Genomic DNA, 24,976 nt, shown 5'->3' with positions numbered 1-24,976 from the left:
TGCCTTGCATCTCTACAAAATGTGGTATTTTTTTAGATAAAACACAATACTAAATTAAACAGCAAGTTTAAGAGATGTCACTGTCTTGTTATGCAGGTTTTTTTCCTGTTGCACATTTCTCTGCTCACTGAGTGGAGTACTTAACATCACTCTCTACAAAAAGCTTAGTCATAAATGAGTCCTATTGGGGCAAAACTGCTAAAAAGAAATTAAACATCACATTTCTCCTTATGATTTGAAATAAAATTTTCTAGTGACTCCAATGTGGCTTTCTTTTTGTTCTTGTCCAAAAGTTTCAATACCTTGTTTATGCCGGAATTGTATGGGCTGGAAGAGACCTCTTGAGGTTCTCTGCTCGACCCAGAAGTACAGCATGATCAGAACTACAGAACACTGAAGTAAGCCATTGCTTTTTGTTATACCTACTTCAGGTGGACTGCAGTGCAGAATCCATGGGACTGGACAGAGAACAAGACTCTCTCAAGAAGCAGCGTGGTAGTGAGGGTCATTTAGGTATTCTTAAGAGTAATTGTGTCCATCAAGTTTATTATTCTTCTTCATCCTACTGGTGCCAGTCGTACCTAATTTATGCCTAAGTACAGGTGGCTTTAGAGAAGTCCCTCTCTATCTGTGAATCATGGCAGACCTTGTGCACCAAACAAATACCTACTGAATTTGCACGAAAGCCCTCCTATGTGCCATGAAGCATCTTAAACAGAAATAAAGGTATTCCAAGTTACAGGATTGATTGAAATCTCAGACAGGAGGATAGGAAATTCCAGGAAATGGTGCTTGTTATGGTGAGAAAATGGGGGGAACAAAATAATTTTGCAGGTAAAATTAAAGAGGAAGATCTTTTGTTCCAGATTGCTTTGTGTGTCTGCTGTTATACGGATGTATTATTGGTAAATGTTAGGTGACTAATGTGTTCTTTCATTTTTCAAACTGAAAGTTAGAGTATTGGTGAAAACCGTGTAGCTGCAAAAATGTTGAATAGTGCTTTAAGGAGAAAATCTTCACCAAGGAAACAAATGCAGTACTAATGGGTAGAAATATTTGATGTACTAATGAATTTGAAAATAATTTTGCAGCTTTTCTTGAAATAATTAACTGTGAAGTAACCTTAAAACCTAGTCATTTACATACTGGCAAGGGGAGCAAAATGGGATGGAAACCTTTATCAAGAAATAATAGTTATAATATTGGAACGGGGCATCTTAAGGGATAATATTTTTATAGAAATTCATATTTTTATACCTTGTATCTTCATTGCCTTTCTTATTTAGAGAGTGATGACACAAATATGCATTTAATATTTATTGAAAATGTTTATTTGAGGAAGCAGAGGACCTAAGTAGATTATCCCTCCCATATTTTTAAATTTTTAGTTTAGATAATGAGATTCATTTGCCACAGTAATAAGTACCAAATAAAACAAAGTGCTATTTGAACTCTTTCTCGTTAGTTTTCATTAATGTATGCAGAACTGTTTGACTTCGGTGAAAAGTTTGCATTCACAACTAACCTGTCGAGCTTTAAATTATTTCAAAATTGTGGGTTTAGGTAGTTATCAGACTTTTAATGCAGTGTAATGAATATTAGGACATTTAATATCATTCTAACAGTTTTTCTTTTCAGTTGAAAGAATTAATTCTATATTCATAATTTTAAGCTGTTTAAGCAAAAGGAACAAAAGCCAGTTTGATTAAATAAAGGAGCATGTCAGAAATGCTTCTTTTTACAGCTTCTATTACCCACAGCATTTCTTACAGAGATGGAGAAAACTCAAATGTTCAAGGTTTTATAGCCCATTCTGTTCTGAAATACTAACTGTTAATTCTGATTCACGTTTATAATAATAATTTTGTTGGTTTATGGCTGTCGTTTTATGGCATATTTGCTGAGATACGGTCAGTTGTAGAAAACTTAATTTTGAATTGTCACTTTTAAAAGATTCTTGATATGTTGTCATGGTTTACTTTCAAAAATGATATTTTTTTTGAGCATTTGGAATCAGTGTGCTATGCTCCAGATTGTAAATGCAATGTTGAAAGCTGTAACACAGTATAGAACCAGGGAATTTGTGGACTGTTTTTTCATCAGGCTATTTCCCAAACAGCTGGATCTTGAGCAAGATATGTCAAGTCAACGTAAGGATTTTTGGCAAGAAGGAGCAAGTGTTTCTCTGAGAGTTTAGCAAGGGTCAGATTATGTGTGATGATACCTGTTCGCAGTAGCTGCAGGAATGGAGTTCGGTTAATTGGAGCTCTTTGCTGAAGGTTTTCAGGGAGGATTTGCTCATGCAAGATGAGTGTCTGTAGTGTAACAGGCTTCTGTTCACTTGGGCTGCCCTTGAATACTCTTGAGTTTTCCTCACTGCTCTTGATGAACACCAAGCTCCTTACTCTTTATCCCCCTTTTGCAGGAGAGGAAGAAAGTGAAGGATTACCTAAACCAGATCTTTATACGATTCTGTTGAACATTAAAGCTTTCCTAATGCTAAATACTAAGATTCAATTACTTCAGCAACCTCAGGAGCCTCAGTGACCCTGTGAAAGCCACATGTATGCGATAAAGATGTGAGTGAAGCAGATTCTGTTGGTGTCAGCCCAATGCCCAGCCTGACAGTGTCCTGCCACTGTTACTGGGTAATCTCTTCTAGTTGAAGGCTGTGCTCATTGCAGTCCACTGCGGGTTTTTGTGATAGGTGTGGAGCAAAGGCACATTAAATGCACGTGAAGAAATGCGTATGTCGCTACTATTAACCCGTTGATCTTCATTTTAGAAACAGATGTTTTGATGGATTCAGGGGATAAGCCTGATACTGGTGTGAGAAGAACTATAAACAGGTTTATGGAGTAATTTTCATAATCAAATTTCACATCGATACATCATATATTTTGAAGTCTCTAGGCAAGAAAAGACTAGGAGTTCCCTTTTCAGAAGGAGAAGAGTGTTGTTATTAGCTTTCAGGTATATAAAGGAAAAGGTCATGAACTGGTTGTGTGCATTGGTGCTCAGCATCTGTAAATTCTGCATGTTCTGCAGATGTTATTTGCAGAAAGGCAAATTAATGTCATTAATATGCTTCTAATTTTTAAATTTAAGCTTCTAAAAACTTTATTTTTTTCTCTTTAATGCAGCAAAACTGTGTAGTTTGGTTGCTGAAATGAGTTGGTAAATTATAGACAGCTTTTTGCTTACTGCATGATATGCAGTGGTTCAATTTAAGATTTCGGTTTATTTTAAGATATCCAAGGTATCCTCAAACTTAGATTTATTTAGAATTTATTACATATCAGTGAAAGTACAACAATATTTTTTACAGTCTTGTGCCATGTCCTTTTTAACTAGAACTGTTATATACTTCATTAGTACTTCATCAAAATCATTTTGATAAACTAATATGGAAAAGGACTTTTACTTCTGATACTGAAGCAGCATCTTGAATGAAAAATTTTTAAGCACTGAATCTTTTCAGACATGTTACTTGTGTTTATTTTTGTTTCCTTTACAAGCCGCAGAAGAAAGAGGATCAGCAAACAGAAACTAAAGCAAGTCCAAAAAAGTCATCAGAACCCACTATTGACCTTTTAGGACTTGGTAAGTGTTGTGGTTTCACGTTCACTAAATTCTGGTTGCCAAATTTAGTATAGTAGTTTTAGTGTTTATTCTTTTTTTGTGGGAGAGAGATTAGGAGAAACAGCAAAGCAGGTTCAAGCTTAAAAATGAATAAATAGTTTTATTAATGCACACTAAAAGAATGGAAAAAGAAAGTTGGGAGGAAAAAAAACTAAAAAAAAACCAGAATGAAACTCTAAAAACACTCTTCCCTCCCCCTACAAACTGTTAACTTTCCTACAAAACAACATAAAGAGACAAAACCTGTGATTTTCAGTCAGTTTCACCATTTGAAAATAGTCTTTCATCAATTCTTTAGGAGAGGAGTCTCTCTTAGAGTCATGGATCCCACTGACAACTTAGAGCAGTTCTCTTGTGGGTTTTTTAGCTGTCACAAAAACACCCGCCTGGAGAAACCTGCCTTTGTGACCCTCCCAGGAGCAGTTTCCCAAGCTGCTTATGGGTCATGGGTCTTAGACTTTTGCATACTGGGGTGTCACCTTTTAAAGATGAATAACTATAAAGGCAAAGGATTCTTCATCTCAAGGCACAGAGATATCTTCTCACTTCTTCACTGGCGCAGAGGGCTTCTCATGTCTATATCTGTTCAAGCGTCTTATAGGATTAATATCATTTATTCTATCACAAACACCTTTGCTTAAATCCACACACAAATCTAAACAATCATCTCCCCAAGTGCATATCTTTCCCATTATTTAAAGGGATAGTCTACATATGAAGTTCATTTCCATTGCTCAATAAGGATGGAATAGCAAACTCCTCAATCCCCTGTCCCAATGGTCTTTTCGCTCTTGCTCCATTGACTTCATGCTGTTTATTCTTTATGTTCACTCTGTTTCTTTCTTTTCTCTCTCAGAGAAGGGTTAGGCTTTGGAAGCTTCATGTTGCCAGGAAAGGGTTAAATCTGCCCAGAGTCTTTTCTGTCTTGCTGCAGTTCATGGTGTTAGATTTTCAAGTCCATGCTGGCGAGGGGGGAAGAACTCAAGAAGAAACATCAGAGATCAGAGCACCTGGGCAGTCCAGAATCACAAAAAATAAAAAAAAAACAGGCAGGATCGTAAGTGCCTTTCCAGCCCACCCCTTGGTGTAAATCAGGGAGGCCTCAGCCTAAATGGTGCCCATAGCTCTTATCAGGGGCCCAGCAGAGATCTAGAGATCTCTCCCTGCTCCGGGGAAGTTTGGAGAGAGCAGTTGTTGTAAAGCAGCAATCTCTCCTTCCCCCCTTCACCCGGGAGCCGATGGAATCCGGCCAGGGCTCAGGCCAGCTCCCCACAAAGCGGGGGGGAAGCAGCAGGCCCAGCTCGATGTTACCTGTCTCTCTCTCTGACCAAAGGGAAAAAGGCTGACCTGCAGGAAATCAAGGGGCTTTATATGGTACTTACAGAGTCGTAACTGACATTTTTCAGTGGTCAGAACAGATGCCAATATTCCAACTAATCCTCTGATAGGTCCCTCTCCTTTCTAAAGCAATTCCCAGGTCCTGACCCAGAAAATCATTCCGCATTCCTCTATGACTTAAAAACTAAATTGTGCTAACCCATGACAGTAAGCAATACATAACTGGCTGAAAATCAAACATAGATATGTAATTTTATATTATAATAGATATACTTTTATTTTTTCTATGATTACTGAAAGATTAATTTGAAAACTATAGAGTGCATGCTTGAATTTAAAACTATAAAGGAAAATGCCCCTGGGATGCGGGTATATCAGTACTTACATTTTGCTAGGGAGAGTAATGAGATCCTGTGGGAAGGGGAAGTTATCAAAATGATCTTCAAAGGCCTTGTGGATTTCAGTATTTCATTGTTTATGGTAGAAGTGTACTTTTTAATGAAAATGCTGAGGTCTGAATATCTGTAAAATACATATCATACAATTCCTGTATTAGTTAAATAATGGTAAACTGTCAGACTGCAGCTAATACCTTGTAAAACTAAATACAGTGGGCATTTCAGTGTTCTTTACTGACTGTAACCATCATTCTTTTTATCTAATCCACCTTTTTGTTTTCTGACTGGCAGGTAACTATGGGTTTGTCCTATAAATAAAATAGTTTCTAGTAAAATAATTTAATTGACACTGTCTGCCTATACTGTTGTGTATGAGCCAGTCTCATAAAATATGTCTTTCATTTATCTAGTGTTCCTCTAAATGTGTTTTTTCCTTTTGATGGAATCTTAAAATTGAAGTGGAAGAATAAAATATTACAGTATTTTTATTTCGTTTTGAAATTAAGCATTAGCAAAATCTTCTACAAGATGTGTGTCGATATTAAGAGTATTCACTTTCTATCAATGTAGTGGTTACTCTTAATTTTCTACCTAATTTTTACATTATATTGGAGGAGGCTAATAAGTCTTAAATGTAATTCTAAAAACTTTGCTTTGTATAAAAATGTTTCAGGATTTTTTAATTTTTTTGTTTCAAGGAATGGATGTGACAAAACAGTAAATGTTTTCTCTGTTTTAAAATTCACACTCCCATCCACTTTTCCCTCTGATGTAGAGCTAACTGTAAAGTACTATTTTTGCACGGGTTATGTGTATGTTGTCCATATCTCATTCCAAGTAATTGCTACTATAGGTGTGCAAATCTTAATTAACACCATAGAATGAATGTAGAATGAGCCTGTTAAAAAAAAAAAGTCATTTAGACTTGATGGAAAGCTGATTCTCCTTTATTTTCCTTTAGCAGACCAACAGCCTAATTAAAAACTAAAATTTAATCAATATGTGGTTTTGAGATTGCTAGGCTTCTGTATTGTTTTGGTCATGATTTGAATAGTATCTTGGTAACACTGTTTTACGATACAATAATGAACTCAGATTACACTGGCTAACTTGAGATGTAATGTGCAATTGAAAATAGTATTATAATTGGTATTCAACAGCTCTGCTTCTTCAGTGAGATATAAAAAGGGCAAAGTTTATAATATGTGTGTTAAAACCCCATAATTTTAGAGGAGGGAATGCTTAAAGATCTTTTAAATAACAAATTGAAAAGCAGTATAATAAGCCAGTAGCACTTGGAATCCACTGAGCTGCAAATGAGATAGGTGTTAATGAGATCAGACCTGCATATTTCATTTGAAGAGTTGTCTTTTAATTAGCACCTGCAATAGAAGACTTCAGATAGTAAAAAAAAGATAGTATTAAAAGAGAGGTCACGTCAATCCAGTGCATCCTAGAACCACAGTGTAGTCCAGGTCGGAAGGGACCTCAAATGACCTTCTGGTCCAAGGAGTCCATGGCAAGGGGAGCGTAGAGATCATTTTGCATCCTACCTGGGCACAGCCTGCAAACCTCCAGCAGTGGGAATTCTGCTACATCTGTGGAGTTGTTCTAGTAATTGATCTCATGGTAAAAAATTACTTGTTGACAAACTTGTACCTGTTGCCCTCTGTTTTCCATGTGTGCCCTGTGTGTTGTGAAGAGAGAGGCTGAGTCCTCTTCTTAGCTGCCCTTTAAGTACTGGCATACTGGGATGAGTCTCCCTGAGCCTTCCCATCTCCAGGGAGAAAAGACTGACCTCCTTCACTCTTTCCTCAGAGCAGGTCCTGCAGTCCTTTGGGTTCATCTTCATGCCTCTCCTTTGGACCCTCTCCAGTCTGTGTCTGGCTTGAATTGCGGGGGCCAGAACTGGACACAGGCTCCAGGTGAAACCTGGCAAGTGCTGAGTCTAGTGGGATGATCACATCTTTGCGTCAGCAAGTAACACCCCTGTGGATACATCCCAGAATTTCACTCACCCTTTTTGCTGCAGTGATGCACTGCTGATTAAAATGTTTGATATGTCATATCAAATAATATTAAAATGGATATGATTACTTAGCTCGTTCTTCTTACTGAGCAGACATTTTTCTAATGAGGATTCATTCTCTTAGGACTTCATTTCTGCAAGTGAAGAACTAGCTTTTAGTAGGGCAGCTCAAAATCACTTGTGATAGCAGATTAAGTAATTTTAATGGCTCAGAATTCATGCTAGAATAATTTTGGCTTTCAGAACAGCCCAGCTTCTTCACAAAGTATTTTCTTGAGTAACCCTCACTGCTAGGTTTGAGTATGGTGTTAGTGTCTGGGTCATTGTTCTTTTTGTCTCTGTTTTGCAGTAGTGACCTTGTCAGAAGGTAAACTTCCTTAGGTAGGATTTATCCTATGAAAATTGTAGCTGGGCAATTTTCTAAAAGGAAACTCTCTTTCACTTTTCTTTACAAATTGCAGACATATCAAGAAAATAGGCCTTGGTGAATTGTATCTTTAAATCTTGTAATAGGAGAAGAGGCATAATATGCTCAGTGACCATACTATCACATTTGTGTTTGTTCTGAGCCCTTTTTAAATAGATTTTTGTGGTTCCCTTGATTTTCTGATCGGGGGTTGTAACTGAGATGCTGTTTAGGTACTTGCTTTTTGATGATTCAACAACATTCATGGGTTTTGGCTTTTTGATTCAGAATAGATTTTAGTTCAGAACTGCGCATACAGAAAGGTAGGGAAATGGACCTGTACAAGCTAAATATTGTTATGCTCTCTACAAACAGTAGTATTAGTATTCTTGCTGTACAACTCCAAATTCTTTCCCTCTCTTCCCAAGCAGTGGGAAATAACAGCCTGTTTCTGTAGGCCAGGCCTAAAGCTGCTTTTTTAGTCATGACTGCAATTATTTGGATCTTAGCCGTGCTGGAAGAATGCCCTGTTGAAAATGTGGAGGCCTAAAACTGACACTAAAATCAATAATACAGGATTTTATAAAATGAATTTTTAATAGGATCATTATAGGAAACAGTCTTCAGTTTAAAAGTCACAGTGTGTAAACCCCAGTTCTTCAGCACTTAAGTGATTGGTAGTGCTGTATTTTCATCTCTGGTGTTAACCTTGTGTTCTGTGCACTTTTTTGTTTGGGTTTTTTGTTGTTGTTGGTTTTTGGGGTTTTTTGGGTTTTTTTCTTACAAGGTAGGTGTCTCCACTTATGCCAGGTCAATGTAAATTATTTCATAATATTTTGAAAAAGAATGTGTGATAGCTGTGTACAGATGTCCATGGAATATTGGAATGTTACACAGGCAGTCTGTAATCATTGTGTTTGCCAAGGTATACCACCTAGAAATTACTTCGACATATAGAGGAAAAAAAGGAAAAAATAGTATTTTTAAATTATATTACCTTTCAGAATTACCAGAAAGAAGAAAAGTGCATTTTACATATTCTGCATCATTTGCCATGTTTAGATGTGCCCTTCATAAAATAAACAACTGCATTTTTTGGATTAACCACTGTAGTTACAACAAATAAGTTGAAGAAAACAGATTTATTATGTTGTTATTTATTGAATTTGGTGTGTGGGGCATTCATCTGGCAATGTTGGAGGTAAAATATTGTAAAAGCGGCTTATCTTCTTCTGCATGGGAAGTATTCTCTGAAAGAGTTCTCTGAAGTTTTGACAGATTAATCACGATATGAAATGTGGCTGAATGTTGCATAACTGAGAAATGTACTTTTGTCAGGACTGTTGGTAAGTACCAAAGCAGCATGATTGGTCCTAAGTCAGAAAGTTGCCTTTAAGAAATAGTAAAGATACATTCATAAGTACATAAATATCATAAATGCAAATATAGATCATAGACTCCTAGAATCATAGAGTAGTTTGAGTTGGAAGGCACCTTTAAAGATGATCTAGTCCAACCCCCCTGCCGTAAGTAGGGACATCTTCAACTAGATCAGGTTACACAGAGCCCCATCCAACCCAGTCTTGAATGTTTGCAAGGAAGAGGCAGCTACCACCTCTCAGGGAAACCTTTCACAACCCTCATTGTGAAAAATTTCTTTCTTGTATCTCGTCTGAACCTATCCTGTTTTAGTTTAGAACCATTACCCCTAGTTGTATCACTACAGACCCTAATAAAAGTCTGTCCCGATCTTTTCTGTAGGTCTTTAGGTACTGAAAGGCTGCAGTGAGGTCTCCCTGGAGCCCTCTCTTCTCCAGACTGAACAGCCTCAACTATCTCAGACTTTCCTTACAGGGGAAATCCATCTGATCACCTTCATGGCCTTTCTCTGGACCTGCTACAGCAGGTCCATGTCTTTCCCGTGCTGGGGACCCCTTAGCTGAATGCTGCACTCCAGGTGGGGTCTCACTTGAGTGGAGTAAAGAAGTAGAATCCCTTCCCTCAACCTGCTGGTCACGCTGCTTTGGATGCTGCCCAGAATACAGTTGAGTTTCTGGGCTGGAAGTGCACAGTGCTTGCTCATGTCCAGATTTTCATCCTCCAGGATCCAAGGGTCCTGCTCTGCAGGGCTGATCCCAATCCATTTGTCCTCAAACCTGTATTTATGGCATGGATTGCCCTGACCCCATGCAGGACCTGGCACTTGGCCTGGTTGAACCTCATGAGGTTTGCATGGCCCCATTTCTTGAGCTTGTAAATATGTTAACATTTATAGTATTGCTGCAATGTTCAGATTATGTTTAGGTAAGCAATATATCTACCCAAAAGGAAAACATTTTTAACCAGTTGAGGCATTACTAGCTTTCTGACTTTCCTCATTTTATTTTCAGAAGTATTATATAGAAATTGCCTCCCTATGAATGCTTTTTCCCTTCTGCAAAGATTTTAGCAGTAAATACATTTTTATTAATGCGTTAAATAATTCTGCAATAATTTTGACCAGACAGACCTTGTTTGAATCTTCACCCCAGATTTTTGTTGGAACTATTGGCTTTTTTTCTCAGTTCTGCCTTTCTGGTAATGGTATAAAAAATAATCATATGCATATTCTCTATTTAAAGGCTTGGTATGTCTGTCATAAATATTTGTAGATACAAAAACACATGGGTGCTTAGTAACTAAGTTCTTGTAAACAGTTTAGTCCATAAAAAATGAGTTCCAGAAATGCAGAGTTTAAGACCAGATCTGCTTTTTTGCTGTTTCCTCTCCTGGCGTTCCTTTGAAGCCCTTCTGCTGGTCTTTCTCACTATTGGTGCAGATAAGTATACCAAGAATTGATGATGTATATGAAAGCTATGATGTGTATGAATAACAGAAGGTGGCACTGAGTTGGAAATTGTCGAGTCAGGGATTAATAAAATCTATACAGAAGAGGAACTGTAAAAGTAAATTTCACTGGAACCCATCTGCTATCAAACTGAAACAAGACTTTGTCATCTGAAATCAGAAGCATCATCTGCTGTTACAGTGTGGCATACAGCAGTCAGATATTATCTGTAATATTGTCATAAACTGTAAGAAGAGAAGTTTTGGAACCACATGTGGGAGCAAGGGTGAAGAACAGCATCTATTGACTCTCCACATTCCCTTCTCTGCCTTGCATTTGCTCTCATTGCAGTGGTTTTTTGCTACATGTGAGATTTCATTCCTGTGGACGCGTTCTCCAGAAAAGTGATGGAAATACTGTTTCTTAAAAGCTAATTGCTTCAAAGTAATCCTGTGATGGTTGAAGCTATAAATTTCTCAAAATACTCAGACAGGCCCATATAACTTAATCTGATGTTTACCTGTTCCCTGGAAAGGTCATAGCTGTGTTTCCTTCTGTCATATACACACAAAACCTTTTTTAATTGGGTTTTAATGGTAGATGACACAAGTCAAATGAATAGTGTTATACTTAGAATAAATTAAAACTGAGAACTCTGCTGAAGTATCTTTCTTATATTACAGAAATATTTTAAAATGAGAAGGGAAAGGAGGAAATACATCCCAATCCGTGACCTGGTGTGTTGAAGTTGAGACTATCCATAATCTCTGTTTAAGAACTGTGAATTATTATATTGAAAAACAAGACTATTCATACCTGCATGCAAATATATTTAAATGGAAGCACAAATATTGCTACAAGTAATTAACTGGAGTGAAAACGCTGTTAGTTTTTTTAATAAGAAACTTAGTTCTTTCAGTAGGGAAGGGGGAAGGTTTTTGGAGTCTCTTTTTAACAGGTATAAATATTCCACCTATTACATTTTGAGAAATCAGTAAAACAGGATCATCTATTAATACTATTCATACAGGCTTAAAACAGTGTTGTAAACAGTAATTCAAATGTCTGGTTTCTGCACCAGTGGAGACAGGGAGGTATTTATTCAGTAAGAGATGAAAGGCATGTGCATTACCAAATAACATTCTTACAGAACAAATCTAACAAAAACCTGGGTTTTCATAATATTAGTTTATAAGCACCATATTAAATACTTGAAAGATACTATATTTTTGCAAAAGGGTTCTGTCATGAATGTTCTAAATATGTGAAATGCTTGTTTCAGTAAATGATTGCATTTGAATTTCCAGTCTTCTATGTTAAACACCTTTAACATTCAGAGAATCTAAACTATTTTGGAATATGACAAGGGAGATTTTTTTAATACATGTGCCTGACTGATAAAATTAGAACATTAAATTATTAATTCCTGACAGTCTTTTTGCTTTAAAATTATGCACAGTTCATTCCTAAATTTATCTGAAACAGTGAACCTTTGGGGAGATGTTTTTGGAACTGCCAGTCTGCAGAATGACCTCAAAAGAAGCTTATGCTTAAATGGCCACTGCATTTGTTTACACACATCTCAAAGCACTAATGTGCATCAAATAGTGCAGCAGATTGTACAGATGGTCATTTTGCTGTCCATTGGCTTCCATTCATCAGAAATAAGGGAAGGAGGAGACCTTTGCATTAAGGTGTAAGTAGCTCTGTCATAATCATTGCTGAGTTTTTAACTTTGCTTTTCAGAATCATTGCAACTGCAGCCCCCACAGCAAAGTCAAATCACAGAAGAGCAGTAAAACTGACTGAGGTGGCTACTTCACATTCCTCAAGCCTCTCACTTTTTACTCAGCATAGAAGATCTAGTAGTGTCAACTCATTCCTGTGGCCACTTTGCCTTCATGGAATGCAGACAGAAATGAGAAGGCATCTGTCATGGTTTGACCCCAGCTGGCAACTAAGCCCCACACAGCCACTTGCTCACTCCCCCCACGGGATGGGGAAGAGAATCAGGAGGGTAAAAGTGAGAAAACTTGTTGGTTGAGATAAAAATAGTTTAACAGGTAAAGCAAAAGCTGTGCAGGTAAGCAAAGCAAAACCAGGAATTCATCCACCATTTCCCATGGGCAGGTAGGTCTTCAGACATCCCCAGGAAATCGGACTCCATCATGCGTAACAGTGACTTAGGAGGACAAATGTCATCACTCCAAAGGTCTTCCTCCTTCTTCCCACTGCTTTATATACTGTGCGTGGCATCACGTGTAGGGTATGGAATATCCCTTTGGTAGTTGGCATCACCTGTCCTGTGTCACCTCACAACTCCTTGTGCACCCCCAGCCTCCTTACTGGTGGAGTGGGGTAAGGAGCAGAGAAGTCTTGGACACTGTGCAAGCACTGCTTGGCAATAATGAAAACATCCCTGTGTTATCAACTCTGTTTCCAGCACAAATCTAAAACAGAGCCCTATACTGGCTACTGAGAGGAACATTAACTCTATCCCAGCCAAAACCAACTCAGCATCTGTGGGTAATGGTCTTCTGAGTGGATTGTTTGTGAATGCAGTCTTATGATGTTAGTAGCAGTGCACGGTTTTCAGTGTACTGAGTGTAGTGTTTTTGGAACACCCTCCTGTGATGTATAAACAGCTGTGCCAGTCATGGTAGTGTTTCTTTTGCAGAGAAAGTTTTGACTTAATTCAGCTAGTTTGTTCTTACCAGAGAAGTCTGACTTTTGCACTGAGACTGGTTAATTTTAGACTTAACTTCTTCTATTGCCTATAAAAGCTTTCTTAAACTTGCTGTTAAGACTATTCAGTCATAAAGTTCGGCAGAATCTAGAGTCACCTTTGTATTTGTCAAGCTCTATATGATGGCAACCCACTTGTGATATGCTTAGGTATAAATTTATTAGCCAATTCTTACCACTTCTTCTTGGGCAGCTTGAAATCAAAAGAGAAATGGTTGCTTTGTTCCTTAAAAACACTGTTGTGATATTTTTGTCCCTGTATCTTTCAAAGTACTTTATTGCAAATTCTCTATAAAGCATAATTCTTCTTTATTTGTCATGCATGCATCCAGTTTGACCTAGATCAGTAAATGTGTTCATATGTTAAAGTGGTTTACAGACACCAAGGCTCAGAATGAGAGCCGTAGGTTCTTATGGATAATTAGCTCAGTGTGCCTGGCAGGTGTGTTCATATGGAGCTATGGAATAAAGTCTTTGCAAAGTACTTTTGAAAAAGAGGAAGAATGGACTTTTTCCCTAATGCAAAGTTTATTTATGTACTTTATGAGTAAATTGGCATATCAGGAATAACTTCATGGATTCTAAAATGCAAATTTTAATTCTGGAGCACAGATGATTGTATTTTGTCTGATACATGGTTACCAAATTTGGACCTTCTCAGTGAGACGTCTGTTTAAAATCTTACTAGAAATGTTGGTGTGCAGAGACTCCTGAAAAATGAGTACTATGTACTGCTGTTGGTGTGGTTGCCCTTAGGGAAATTTTAAGTGGGTTTTTTGTGATTGATTGTTTTTTTTCTTTTTTTCTGAAGGACATTAATGCGCCATCTTCTTTGGGAAAGAAGTCTGTACAAAATCTGAACAATATCACAGTCTGAAAAATATCTCAGAAATTGAGCACATCTTTGATGGGGGCAGGGTAGGAGGGAATAGGCAGCTTTAATTATTCCCATGTTGTTAAGATATTAATAATTTTCACTTTAAAAGTGATTCTGTTGCTTTTTTAGATGGTCCAGCTGAAACATCTGTTACAAACGGAGGCACTGCTGCTGTGACAGCACTGAATGATGACCTGGATATCTTTGGCCCAATGATCTCTAATCCTTTACCAGCAGCTGCAGTACCTCCTGCTCAGGTAAAATTTAATGACTGTATTTACTTATATCTATGTGTAAATATGTGCATGCACATCTGTATTTTCCTTCAGGGAATTCACAGAGAAGGAATGCATACTTCTCAACACATCTGAAGCACCTTATGACTGGAGATGCTTAAACTGTAGCATTGATATTTTTCTTATCTCTTCAAGCTTCTGGACTGCTTGGATATAGAAGTAGATGGTGTGGTCTTTCCATCTGGTTATCCAGCTAAATTGGATTCTGTCTTACTCTGGTGATGGTAGTAATGTTTTCTTTTATTATTATTATTTTATTTTCTTAAGACAAATAATGTCTTGTTCTTTTTTTAATAGGTATTCCTGTTCTCAGGTTTTGGGCATCAAGTCGTCCTTTTTAAGACCTCTTATTGCTTTGTGATGTTGATATTTAGGAAAGGCTGCAGCACATGCTTCTCTCTTAGACCTGCTAAAAATTCAGGGTCTAAGGTTTCATACTCAAAATCAAGAGTGGATATCAAGAAAAATTAATACTGCTACCTGGGCTTATCTGTCTTTTCTCATCTTGGAACTGGTATGTCTTGCTTTCCTCGAGGGAGAGTAGCGTAACTCCTGCACCTGGCCTGCTCCTTCTTATAGCCATGATAATTTGGAAACAAACCCAACACCATGCCCATTGTAATCTGGAAAGACAGCTTTGGGACACAAAGAAACTGCTTGAAGCTGCAGCTCTCCTAAAGTAGCTGTCCGACTTGAAGAGCAAGGTGTTGGTGATGGACACGTGCAGGCTTCCTTAACCCAGACTAGCTTCTGAGAGGGACGTTTTGTAGTAGTGGTGGGCTAACTTCGCCATCTGGGGCATCTTGTTAAGGCCATTTAGAAGCTTACTGTTGTGTAGGGCTTTCTGTCTCACTCTGCTGAACCAGAAAGAATTGTGTGTATTCTTGAATTTATGATTTTGGGATATGTGATTTGTACTTGTTTCTCTTCATCCTTTAGTTTTCGTAGTATGTACAATGGAAGGGCTAATGATGAAGGGGAGTTCTGAATGCCTCAAAGTATAGATGTGTTATTCAACAGATTTTATTTGCTATCCTTTGCTCTCCCTTTCCCTGCTTGCTGCTGAGGGCTGACTGTGTAACATGCTAGACAAGGTTTCAGAGACTGAAACCACATTTCTTTTTAAACACAATGCTACAGATAGAGCAAACTTCCCACCATGCATTAAACTACCCATAAACAGTGAGGGAAATAACATGTATATTTGCATTTAGATTTGGACGCGTTAGGTAAAATTGCAAAGGAAATTTTTGGTGTAGATTTTCTTATCTCTTGTAGAAGTCTCTAGTCAAAGTACTAGGAACATCAGTATTTGAATGCTTGTTGTCTGCTATTCTAATGACTTATGTCAAAATTGAGCTCTGTAGAGCTAGATGTGAAAAGCAGTAAACTCCTTTCTAGCTTCCCTGAGTTGTTTTTAATTTATTACATTTGGGTGTAGACTGAGTAAATTCAAATCTAGAATGGTGACATTTTTACTTGGCCTCAAAATAAAGGGGCCAGTGATAGTATTGTACATAATGGGTGGCGCTGAATTCTGGTTTTCCCCCTTTTCCAGCCGTTCTGAAGCTGGAAGTGATGACTTCTGTATGTAGTTACTGCGTGCCCAAGAGAAAAGAGCAGCCTGAGAAAGAAGAGAAGAGCCTTCTTTTGTTTCTGTTCCATGGACATGTGATGTGACCTGCTGGTTAAAGAATTATTTAGCTGTAGAATGCAGGAAATCCAAAAAAACGCAAAATGTTTAAGAGTGAAACCAAAGCAAAGTGAAGGGTGATACCCTAGGTGATGATGAGTAGTGATAGGTTAAATAATGGAATAGCTGCTAAAGCATACTGAATTATATGTATGTATAACATTTTAAATGCATTTCTGTGATAAAAATTTGATCATTGGACCTTTTGTGAGAGGAACATTTTGTCACGTTGTTCATCTTCATGCTAGTTTCTAGCATAAAGTATGGTACTTAATAAATTGATTAAAAAGCGGTAGAAAGAACAATACTATTCTCAATATCTGGTATCACCTTGTTTATATACTAGAAAGCATGAATATATTCACTTGCTGTAAACAAACCTTTCCAGATTTGTAGTGACATTTTTCTTTCTTCTGACTGCTGTAATAAGGAAGAACAAACAGAACTCTCAGTGAGCATTTTTTTATCAAGCACACGATCCTTATGGTGTATTGCAAGATTTAATTCTTTATTATCTTCCATTTTTAATCAGTAACCTCAAAGAAAATGTAATGTAATCAGATAATCTCTATCTGAGATAGAGACAGGAACATGGGTAGGTAGCAGAAGACAGTCTTCTGATGGTGATTACATGATTGTTTAAGTGGGGCAAAGAGAGTATTATTCTGTTTTTCTTCAGGATTATCAAGACCTTGCACGCATTCTGTTTCAGGATGGTGGTGTCTAGTCTGGGAACTGAGGCAGGGAGGGAGTTGCCTCTCATTTAGCAGTGCTATGAGTATTTGTAAGATCTTCCACCTTGCAACATGGATAAAAGTTGTAGGGGAGTCAGAGAAGAGTTAGGAGAATACAGGGTGCCTTATTAGAGGGTTTAAGGACTTCGTCTGTTTACATTTATTGAAGTAAATAAGAGGTGTGATTATAATGTGAAATTATTTTGTACAAGGCTGTAAATGGTGAAGTGGGCATGAACTCAGATCAGCAGTTGAGTAACCCTAACATTCAGTTCCTGTGCTTGAAATTGGAAAATTTAAAGTCCATGGCCAAACCTTAACTTGAACTTGTTTGAATATCTATTAACAGAATGTACTGAAATTTTAAAAAGTTAAGTAGAAGAAGGGGATCAAATGTGAAATAGCGTGGCTTGCTTTCTCACTGAGATATTTACTATTATGTTCTGCATTGTAGGTGTGTCTGAGATGCCACAGTGGGATTTGAGAGCTTTTCTTTTGAAAAATAAGGGAATTTATTGGTCCTCCTCAAACTGATATGTATGACCCTTGAGTTTTCACGAGATTGCTTTTCTTTTCCATTTTAACCTGAAAGGCAGCATTTTATGCTAAATGCACTCCATTTCATGGCACTGTGGAGCACAGAAATGTCTGTTTGAATGTTTTATTATGAGACTGAAATATCATGATGTCTGCAAAACTTAAGATTTATGTCCATTGTCAGAGCCAAGACATGTTTTTCAAGTGAAGACAAAAGCATTTGTTTCTCCTTTTTCAAATGTGACTTGAGCGTTGATGATCATGAGCACTTAGACTCTGCTTTCAGATATGTGTCTTTTCACAGTTTTCAAAAACATTTAAAATGTTTCTTCCCACGGTTCTTTATAGCTGGATGCTAGTGCAAACTGGTGAATTTGTAAAGGACTGGTAAAGAACAATATGTGGCAGAGTAATTTTTTTTAATAGAATTTTGCCTATTAGCTAACCAGGGGAGGGTTAAGAAGAGTTACCTTAATCATCTCCTACAGTAGAACTAGATAAAAGGCATGTGCCATAAATTATGCATTATTCATGGGCACAGAAAGGAAAGAAGAACATTTCATATGTTTAACGATGTTTTTTCAAGTGAAGTGGACATAGCTAAATTATAGGTATTAGAATAGGGTTTGTTGCCAAACACTGTATGGGAACTGAGCAATAGTCTATCATTTTTACCAAACAATTTCCTAAATTGTTTTAGCCAGATGGTAATTTCAAATTTTGTATGATATGTCTTCCAGCAAAATTGTGATCTTCATTATTTAGTGAAATTTTTAGGGAGGGAGAGAAGGGGAGAACTGTGAGGTATTGAGTTTGGAAGTATTAATTTAGTGAAATATTTAATGTAAGTCTTTCTCCAAGGAGGATACTAAAATCCAGACAACTTAAACTTTTTTGGATTTTGTGTGTACGTGTGTGTCTGTGTGGGCCTGATTTGAATTGTACTGTATTGGGAGCTGAGAATCAGTTCAGTGGCTACAAAAGTGTATTTTCTTAGAAATGGTGTATATTTTTCAATGATTCATATCTAAAAAACTTTGGTGGCATATTTTAGATAAAGAGATGTGCATAAATACTTGTTTTACCCTGAGGCCAGGTGTGTGTACCTAGTATGGTTGCCATAGATTTGCAGACAAGCTTCAACTTACTATTGGGTGATCTTAATGTGTCAAAGTCCTCAGATTTTATGTAAAAATGCATTCTTAATAACAAGGGCAGGTTTAGATTAAATATTAAGAATAAGTTCTTTACTGTTTGGGTGGTGAGACTCTGAAAGAGGTTGCCCAGAGACATTGTGGATGCTCCCATCCTTGGCAGTGTTCAAGGCCAAATTGGACAGGACTCTGAGCAATCTGATCTGGTGAAAGGTGACCTGCCCATGTCAGATGGTTTGAACTTGATGATTTTTAAGGTCTCTTCCAGCCCAAACCACTTATGAATCCATGATTTGTGCTCTCCTTATATTTACTATTAAATAGTAATATACTGCTATGTTAAAGGTTCTTTAAATGTCTTAGATGGAGCACAGTGGAAGAGCTGGCATCATACTCTAGAATCAGAAGGAGACAGCTAAACAGACTAGCGAAACAGGATTTTATTAAGGGAAATCTGAAGAAGGAGTTAGAAATGGGACTGCAAGGAAGATAAATATTTTCAAGCCTAGACAAGGATGATTGCAAAGGAAATGCTGTATTTCTTGTTGTGAGTAGTGGACATGCATCAAAAAATAAAGTTGAATTTTTAATCTTATTGTAAGGTTAATTATGTTCTTGGATATGATCTGAGAAAGTGATAGAAATCTTAATCTGACTTTTTCAGATGTTGCTGATAATTCCTAAAAGCAAGAGAATAAATGAGATTTCTTAGTGTTTTTCTTTGTGAACTGAATATAGTTGTGCTCATTTCCTCATCAGTTATTGCCAGGAAATAACAGTTGATTATTTTTAATGGAACTGGGTAGATGTCTAGAAACAAAATTTGCAAAATCAAAACCAGGAAGAATTGAAATAAACATTAAGACCATTTACAATGCAAAGATAAAAAGAGTAAGCATTGCATACAGAATTTAAAACCTTAATAAGAATTTAAGACTTCAAAATATTTGGTACCTCACTTACGTAAGAATAATTATGTGCTAGGCTGTATTTTCTCTATGCAGGTAGCTCTTCCAGTCAGGAGGGAGAAATTGAAAATGTTGTGTTGTGTGATAAATAACCATATAAATGGAAAACAGTAGTAGCCTGGCTTTTCTACAGATCATTCCTGCTTTCCTAGATACCAGACAGAGACATGCAGGTAGCAGGAAAGCAGGAAAGCGCAATATGCTTTTTTCTCTCCTGCAGTCCTTCTCTCAACTCCATGTGTCCCACTGTCCACTTCCCTCTTTCATTTCCTCTGTTGCCACCTCTCTTTCAATTTGTAGGAAACATTCTGTTGCACTAGTATCATGAAACTGCTTATCAGTATGATCCTTAAGCACCTGATGAGCATTCAGGTTTAGCATAGCAACTGTCTGAGAGTACTGTGTGTAGGAAAATGATTCTATGAATGCCAGGTGTGTTTTTACAGAGGTCTTGGGTAGCATGACATGTTAGAGATACAAAAATGTTAGAGATACAAAAATCATGTCAATGTTGGTTGTTTTTTAACTTGGATGCCACCTGCTGTTTTCTGCCACGTATTTTGCATTACCTTCCATTTATTCAGCTGATGAACACTTCAGGGAGTGCTTGTCCGGTGCTTTGACTCCTTTGAGGATCTTCCAAAACCAAACTGAATGAAGAGACATTAAATGAACATTTAATCTTAGGTTGTAAACATAATATGATCAGACCTCCAGGTTTCCAGCGCTGCCTCCTAGAGAAAAGCAAACCCCTTCCTTGCTGCCTGCTGGCAGCGGAGGGGAAGTCCCCTCTGCCTCTGCTCACCCACTTGCGCTGCTCCTGTGTCCTCCTCCCTGCAGCCTGCTGAGCACGGCTGTCGCACGGGGGCTGTCCCAGGCAGGCACCCTGTGTCAGCAGGAACATTTCACTCATGGGCCTGCCTGGGTGTATGCACAGAAGAGCAAGTACTGCTGCTCAGGATGGGCTTTTACCTGAATGTACTGTTAAATCTGATTCTGCTGGTTTTAAAGACTGGTAATGTCACACTGATCAAGAATTGTCTCAAGTAGAGAGGGCTTCCTACTACCCACTTAAATAAAAATTGATTTGCTTTGCAATCAGAAATTATTGTGAGAAGGAAGAAGAAGAAGCTTTTTTAGTATGTACAGAAAGAAATTGATAATAATAATAACACTGGCCAGAGAGGTTTCACAGGTCTTTTTCGGTTTGCTTTCCCTCTGTAGTGCTGTCAGCCCACTCTTGATTGCTCACTAAGTCCTATTGACTTTGGCCCAAATTGGCTGTAGTATAAATGCAGGCTTTTCACTTTTCATAAAGTTCCACACCACCCCCCCCCCCCCCTTTTTTTTTTTTTCCTTTCTACAGCAGTTTTGGAATTTTTTCACCATCAACTATGTGAATATGCACTCCTTTCTCTTGCTGGTTCCTGGCAAATTTATCTGGTAACAGAATTGTTCTGTGGTTTTTTTGTTCTTTGTTTTCCCTAATCTATAGCACCACCTTATGCTAGAGGTTTTAGCACTTCAGAAGTCACACACATTATGAGTTTTTTGAAGCTGCATATTGAAAATTTGTATTGTGGTGTTTGTAACAAATCCAGTGTGACCATAGTGGACTTAAGTCAGCAGCACACCAGCAAAAGCAGTATATCGGAGATAGTTGCTTTAGGGAAGACTTAAAGGGGTGCTCCATATCTGGGTATTTTTAGTGTCCTCTGGTCTGTCTGCTAAACTTGGGTATGGGATCTGAATAAACAGACCTGGTTACATGTTGAGTTCATTGACAGTGGTATTCCAAGGAAGATTTTCCTTTAGTGTGGAAGAGTTCATACAAGCTGTGGGTATACAGTAGGTACATGCTAAAGAGTTGGGGATCATTTAGCTGGGCTAAACTAAGACCATAGTTTAAGTATGATTTGCAGTCCTGGCTCTTTTGCACTGTGCATGCAGTTGATTTGCATTAAAAGTTCCCACTGGTAACAGGATGAGTTGTGTCTTTTAAGGAGTATAACAAGAACTTGTGTGTTGCCTGGTTCCCCGAGAAAGCCCCCATATGGAACTGTAAGGGTATGAGCAGCAGTGTAGCAGCACTGAGAGACACTTGGATGTAATTTGTTTACAAAACATTCTATTCCAAGAGCAGTACAAAGCCTGCCAGCCTGCCTGTATTTTAGTTTTTCAGTTGTAGATTGCAGTAAGTTTTAGATAATTACACTTTCTCAATAAGTGAAACGTACTTAAAGAATTCTAAGCCAATTATAAACAGTGTATTTTAGAAATTTTATTACTTGAAATAGATAACCAAAATTTTGCCTTTTCTCCAAAGATACATTTCAAAGCACTTAATCTTTTGTTTTAGCTCTTCTCTAATCTATTCTGCCTATGAGAGGATTAATGAGATGTGAATTTTAATCTCCTTATTGATTTCCTAATTATTCTTCATAATCTAACTCCAGCTCTTGAGTTATTCTTCTCACTGATGAAAAATGTAGAAGCAACAGGAATGAATAATCTGTATGTGTACGCCCTGAGGCTGAGGTTGAGAATTTAGTTTTCTTTGTTTTGTAACCTCCATCTGGTCTGATGGTTCTTCCATATTGCCTGTACTGCTTCTTTCTGTGTTTAGTCATACCACATACTTTTAAATTGTCATCCACTTAAATTTAGTTTCCGTAAATTAATGAGGTTTTATTAAGTTGAGGGGCTAGTCTGTACAGTAAATATTTATGATCTTTTACTGGTTTATTTCAGTAGTCTGTCTTGTCTTTTATTTCCCAGAGCACTTCCACTAAACCAGCAGCTGCCACCTTGTCTGGAGCAGCCGGGGATCTTGATCTATTTACTGAGCAAACAACAAAATCCGAAGAGTCAGCAAAGAAACAACTCTCCAAAGACTCCATTTTATCACTGTATGGCACAGGAACAATGCAGCAGCAAAATGCTCCAGGTAAATAATGTTGTGAAGGTTTCTGTGCAGTCCTATTTTTAATCTTTATCTAGAAAAGTTATCTTCTACAGGTATAAAGCTGAGGTTGGATACCTGCTAGCTATATTCAAATGAAGGGTTTTATTCTCAGCTTTTATAAAACTGAGAAAAATTACTGAAATGTAATACGGATGCTAAAGAAAAAACATAAATGTGATTTTAATTTATTTATAGCTGTTCAAATTTTCAAGTGTACAATTTACTGACAGATTTGTGAAGTCTGCTTCTGCCATGTAATTCATCAGTGAGGTTCTGAGTCTCCAGTGTTCAGCCAACAGGCTGTCAGGATCCCTACAGAATTGTCAGAGCTTTGGTTTATCTGGTTTGTGTGAACACAAAGACCTCCAGTAGAGCAGTTGAAAGATTCTGGTTCACCAGAGGGATGCCAAACATTTCTTGGCAGTTAATCTTGTGGTGAGTCCCTTTCCTTTGAAAGTTTAAAAGCAATTTTTCGCTTTTACCAGAAGCTAAGTTGGCAGCACTGACATAAAGATGGACAAAGTTATCCTTAAAATTATCTTGGTGCACTTCTGACTTATGGGATGGGGGAGGAAAATCACAAGACACTTCTGCTGAAAACTTCCCTTCTCTGGTACAGGTATGTTCATGGGGTCGTCTTCTATGCCATTTACCACACAACCATCAACTCACTTTCAAGGCTTTCCAGCCATGGGAGTTCCTGTGCCAGCAGCAACTGGGATGATGGGAAACATGATGGGACAATCAGTGCCAGTCATGGGACAAAGCACGGGCATGATGGTAGGAGTGGGAATGCCCAATGGATTTACTGGTACTGCACCAACTGGTGTGATGGGACTTCCTCAGACTGTCGTTGGACCTCAAGGTGGCATGGTGGGACAGATGGTCACACCACCACAAAATAAGTATGGATTGCAACAAAACCAACAAGCTCAATGGAACCTCTCTCAGGTAAAGACTGGCCATTCCCAGACAAGAGTGCTTTAGGAAGGATGATGCTTTTCAGATACAAAATGTGTGGCTGTAGGAGGAAGGTCAAGTGTAGCCAAGTTAAAGACTACTGGCTGTGAACTGCTCAGAGGCACATGTTAACAAACCAGTGAATAGTGCAGTGAAAGATAACTACTACGAAAGCAGAGAGTAATTTTGCCAAGGTAGACCAAACTCAGTGCTCTGCTTCCATAGCTCTTCTCATCCTGTCATCAGAGTCAGCCAGGTAAAAAACTTAGCTCAGCTAGAGTTACAAAATTCTGGAATGTAAACACAGCCTTATAGCTAAAAGTGGAATTCAACTGCTTGAGGATAGCCATTACCAATGAATACTTTCATTCACAGATTTCAGGATTTTTTGGTGGTGTGTGAAGTGCTTTGTGCTCTTAACGTTTTCCTGTAGATAATTTGTTTAGGTGCATCTGCTATTTATCTGTAGCATTTCCATCACATTTTTAAACACGTTTAAAAAGTTGTCTAAATGTGTTAATGTACATGTAGTACTGTATTTGTACATTTTCCAAGGAAACATCTTGAAATCAGGTATTTGAGGGTTTATTGGGGCAGGGTGAGGCAGAGGGATCAGACCTAAATTATTCCCTTGGAGTTCGATGATAGCAACTATTTTTTTCATGCTATTGTTTGCGTTATGATAACAATATAATAATTCCATGCTGCTTACTTAATAAGGCAGGAAGAGAATCTTAGTGACTGACTTAAATTGGATGATATAAATTTTTACTGTTCTCCTCCGTCTTACGGTGTGAACATTTATGAAAGTAAACAGCATTTCCTACATGGATAAAACAGCTCTTGTTTGAAAATAAAGGCTGTCATTCTGCTTTGAAAAATAATTCTTAAAGGTGAGAATTTCAAAATGTCACATCAAAAAAATCTGTGGATATACTGGTGGCAGTCTTTTCCTAGGTATCTAGCTTTAAAAAGACCCGTATCGGCTTTGAAATTAAAATCTTGCCTCTTATCAATTACATGTTAAAAGTTGGCTCCTAGAACAAGCTCTTCACATGTTCCTGTACCCCTTGCACATGAGATGTCAGTGTGATGACATTCCACAGTCTGCAGAACTCTGATCTAAACTCTGTCTCTAGCTGAAAGGGGGAGAGCTTGCTTTACCAGACTAATGTATTTTATATAGTCTGCTGCTTAAGAATTCTACTCCAGAAGAGGTGAACTGCTGGATAATGTTTTCATCAGCTTTTTTTATATTTCCAGGTTCAGTGGTGGCTTGTTTGCTGCAGATACACAGTTCTGTGTGAAAGCACACAGAACATAATTTTACCCTGAAATACTAGTTTGCAATTTTAAGTAAAATTTTCACCAGTGTTTCATTTTGCCACCTGGTATTGTTTGCTCATG

The 24,976-nt window shown here is 37.7% G+C and overlaps 1 protein-coding gene across 7 annotated transcripts in view; it reads left to right on the top strand.

The window, feature by feature from the left end:
• The window catches only part of SMAP1 (small ArfGAP 1), a 98,401-nt gene that overhangs the window by 71,573 nt on the left and 1,852 nt on the right, over window positions 1–24,976 (top strand). For 2 of the 7 annotated variants that reach the window (XM_040058325.2, XM_040058328.2), the window contains 4 exons: window positions 3,525–3,603; window positions 14,392–14,519; window positions 22,399–22,591; window positions 23,229–23,560. In XM_040058325.2, the coding sequence (XP_039914259.1) occupies window positions 3,525–3,603; window positions 14,392–14,519; window positions 22,399–22,591; window positions 23,229–23,560 (732 nt within the window). Of the gene's footprint in view, window positions 1–3,518; window positions 3,604–14,391; window positions 14,520–22,398; window positions 22,592–23,228; window positions 23,561–24,976 lie in introns of all 7 variants that reach the window. The other 5 variants (XM_040058327.2, XM_040058324.2, XM_040058330.2 and 2 more) reach the window with 3 other exon arrangements.

This window comes from Hirundo rustica, chromosome 3 (genome assembly GCF_015227805.2).
Source record: "Hirundo rustica isolate bHirRus1 chromosome 3, bHirRus1.pri.v3, whole genome shotgun sequence".
NCBI lineage: Eukaryota > Metazoa > Chordata > Aves > Passeriformes > Hirundinidae > Hirundo > Hirundo rustica.
This window is presented reverse-complemented; position numbering and strand designations above follow the sequence as displayed.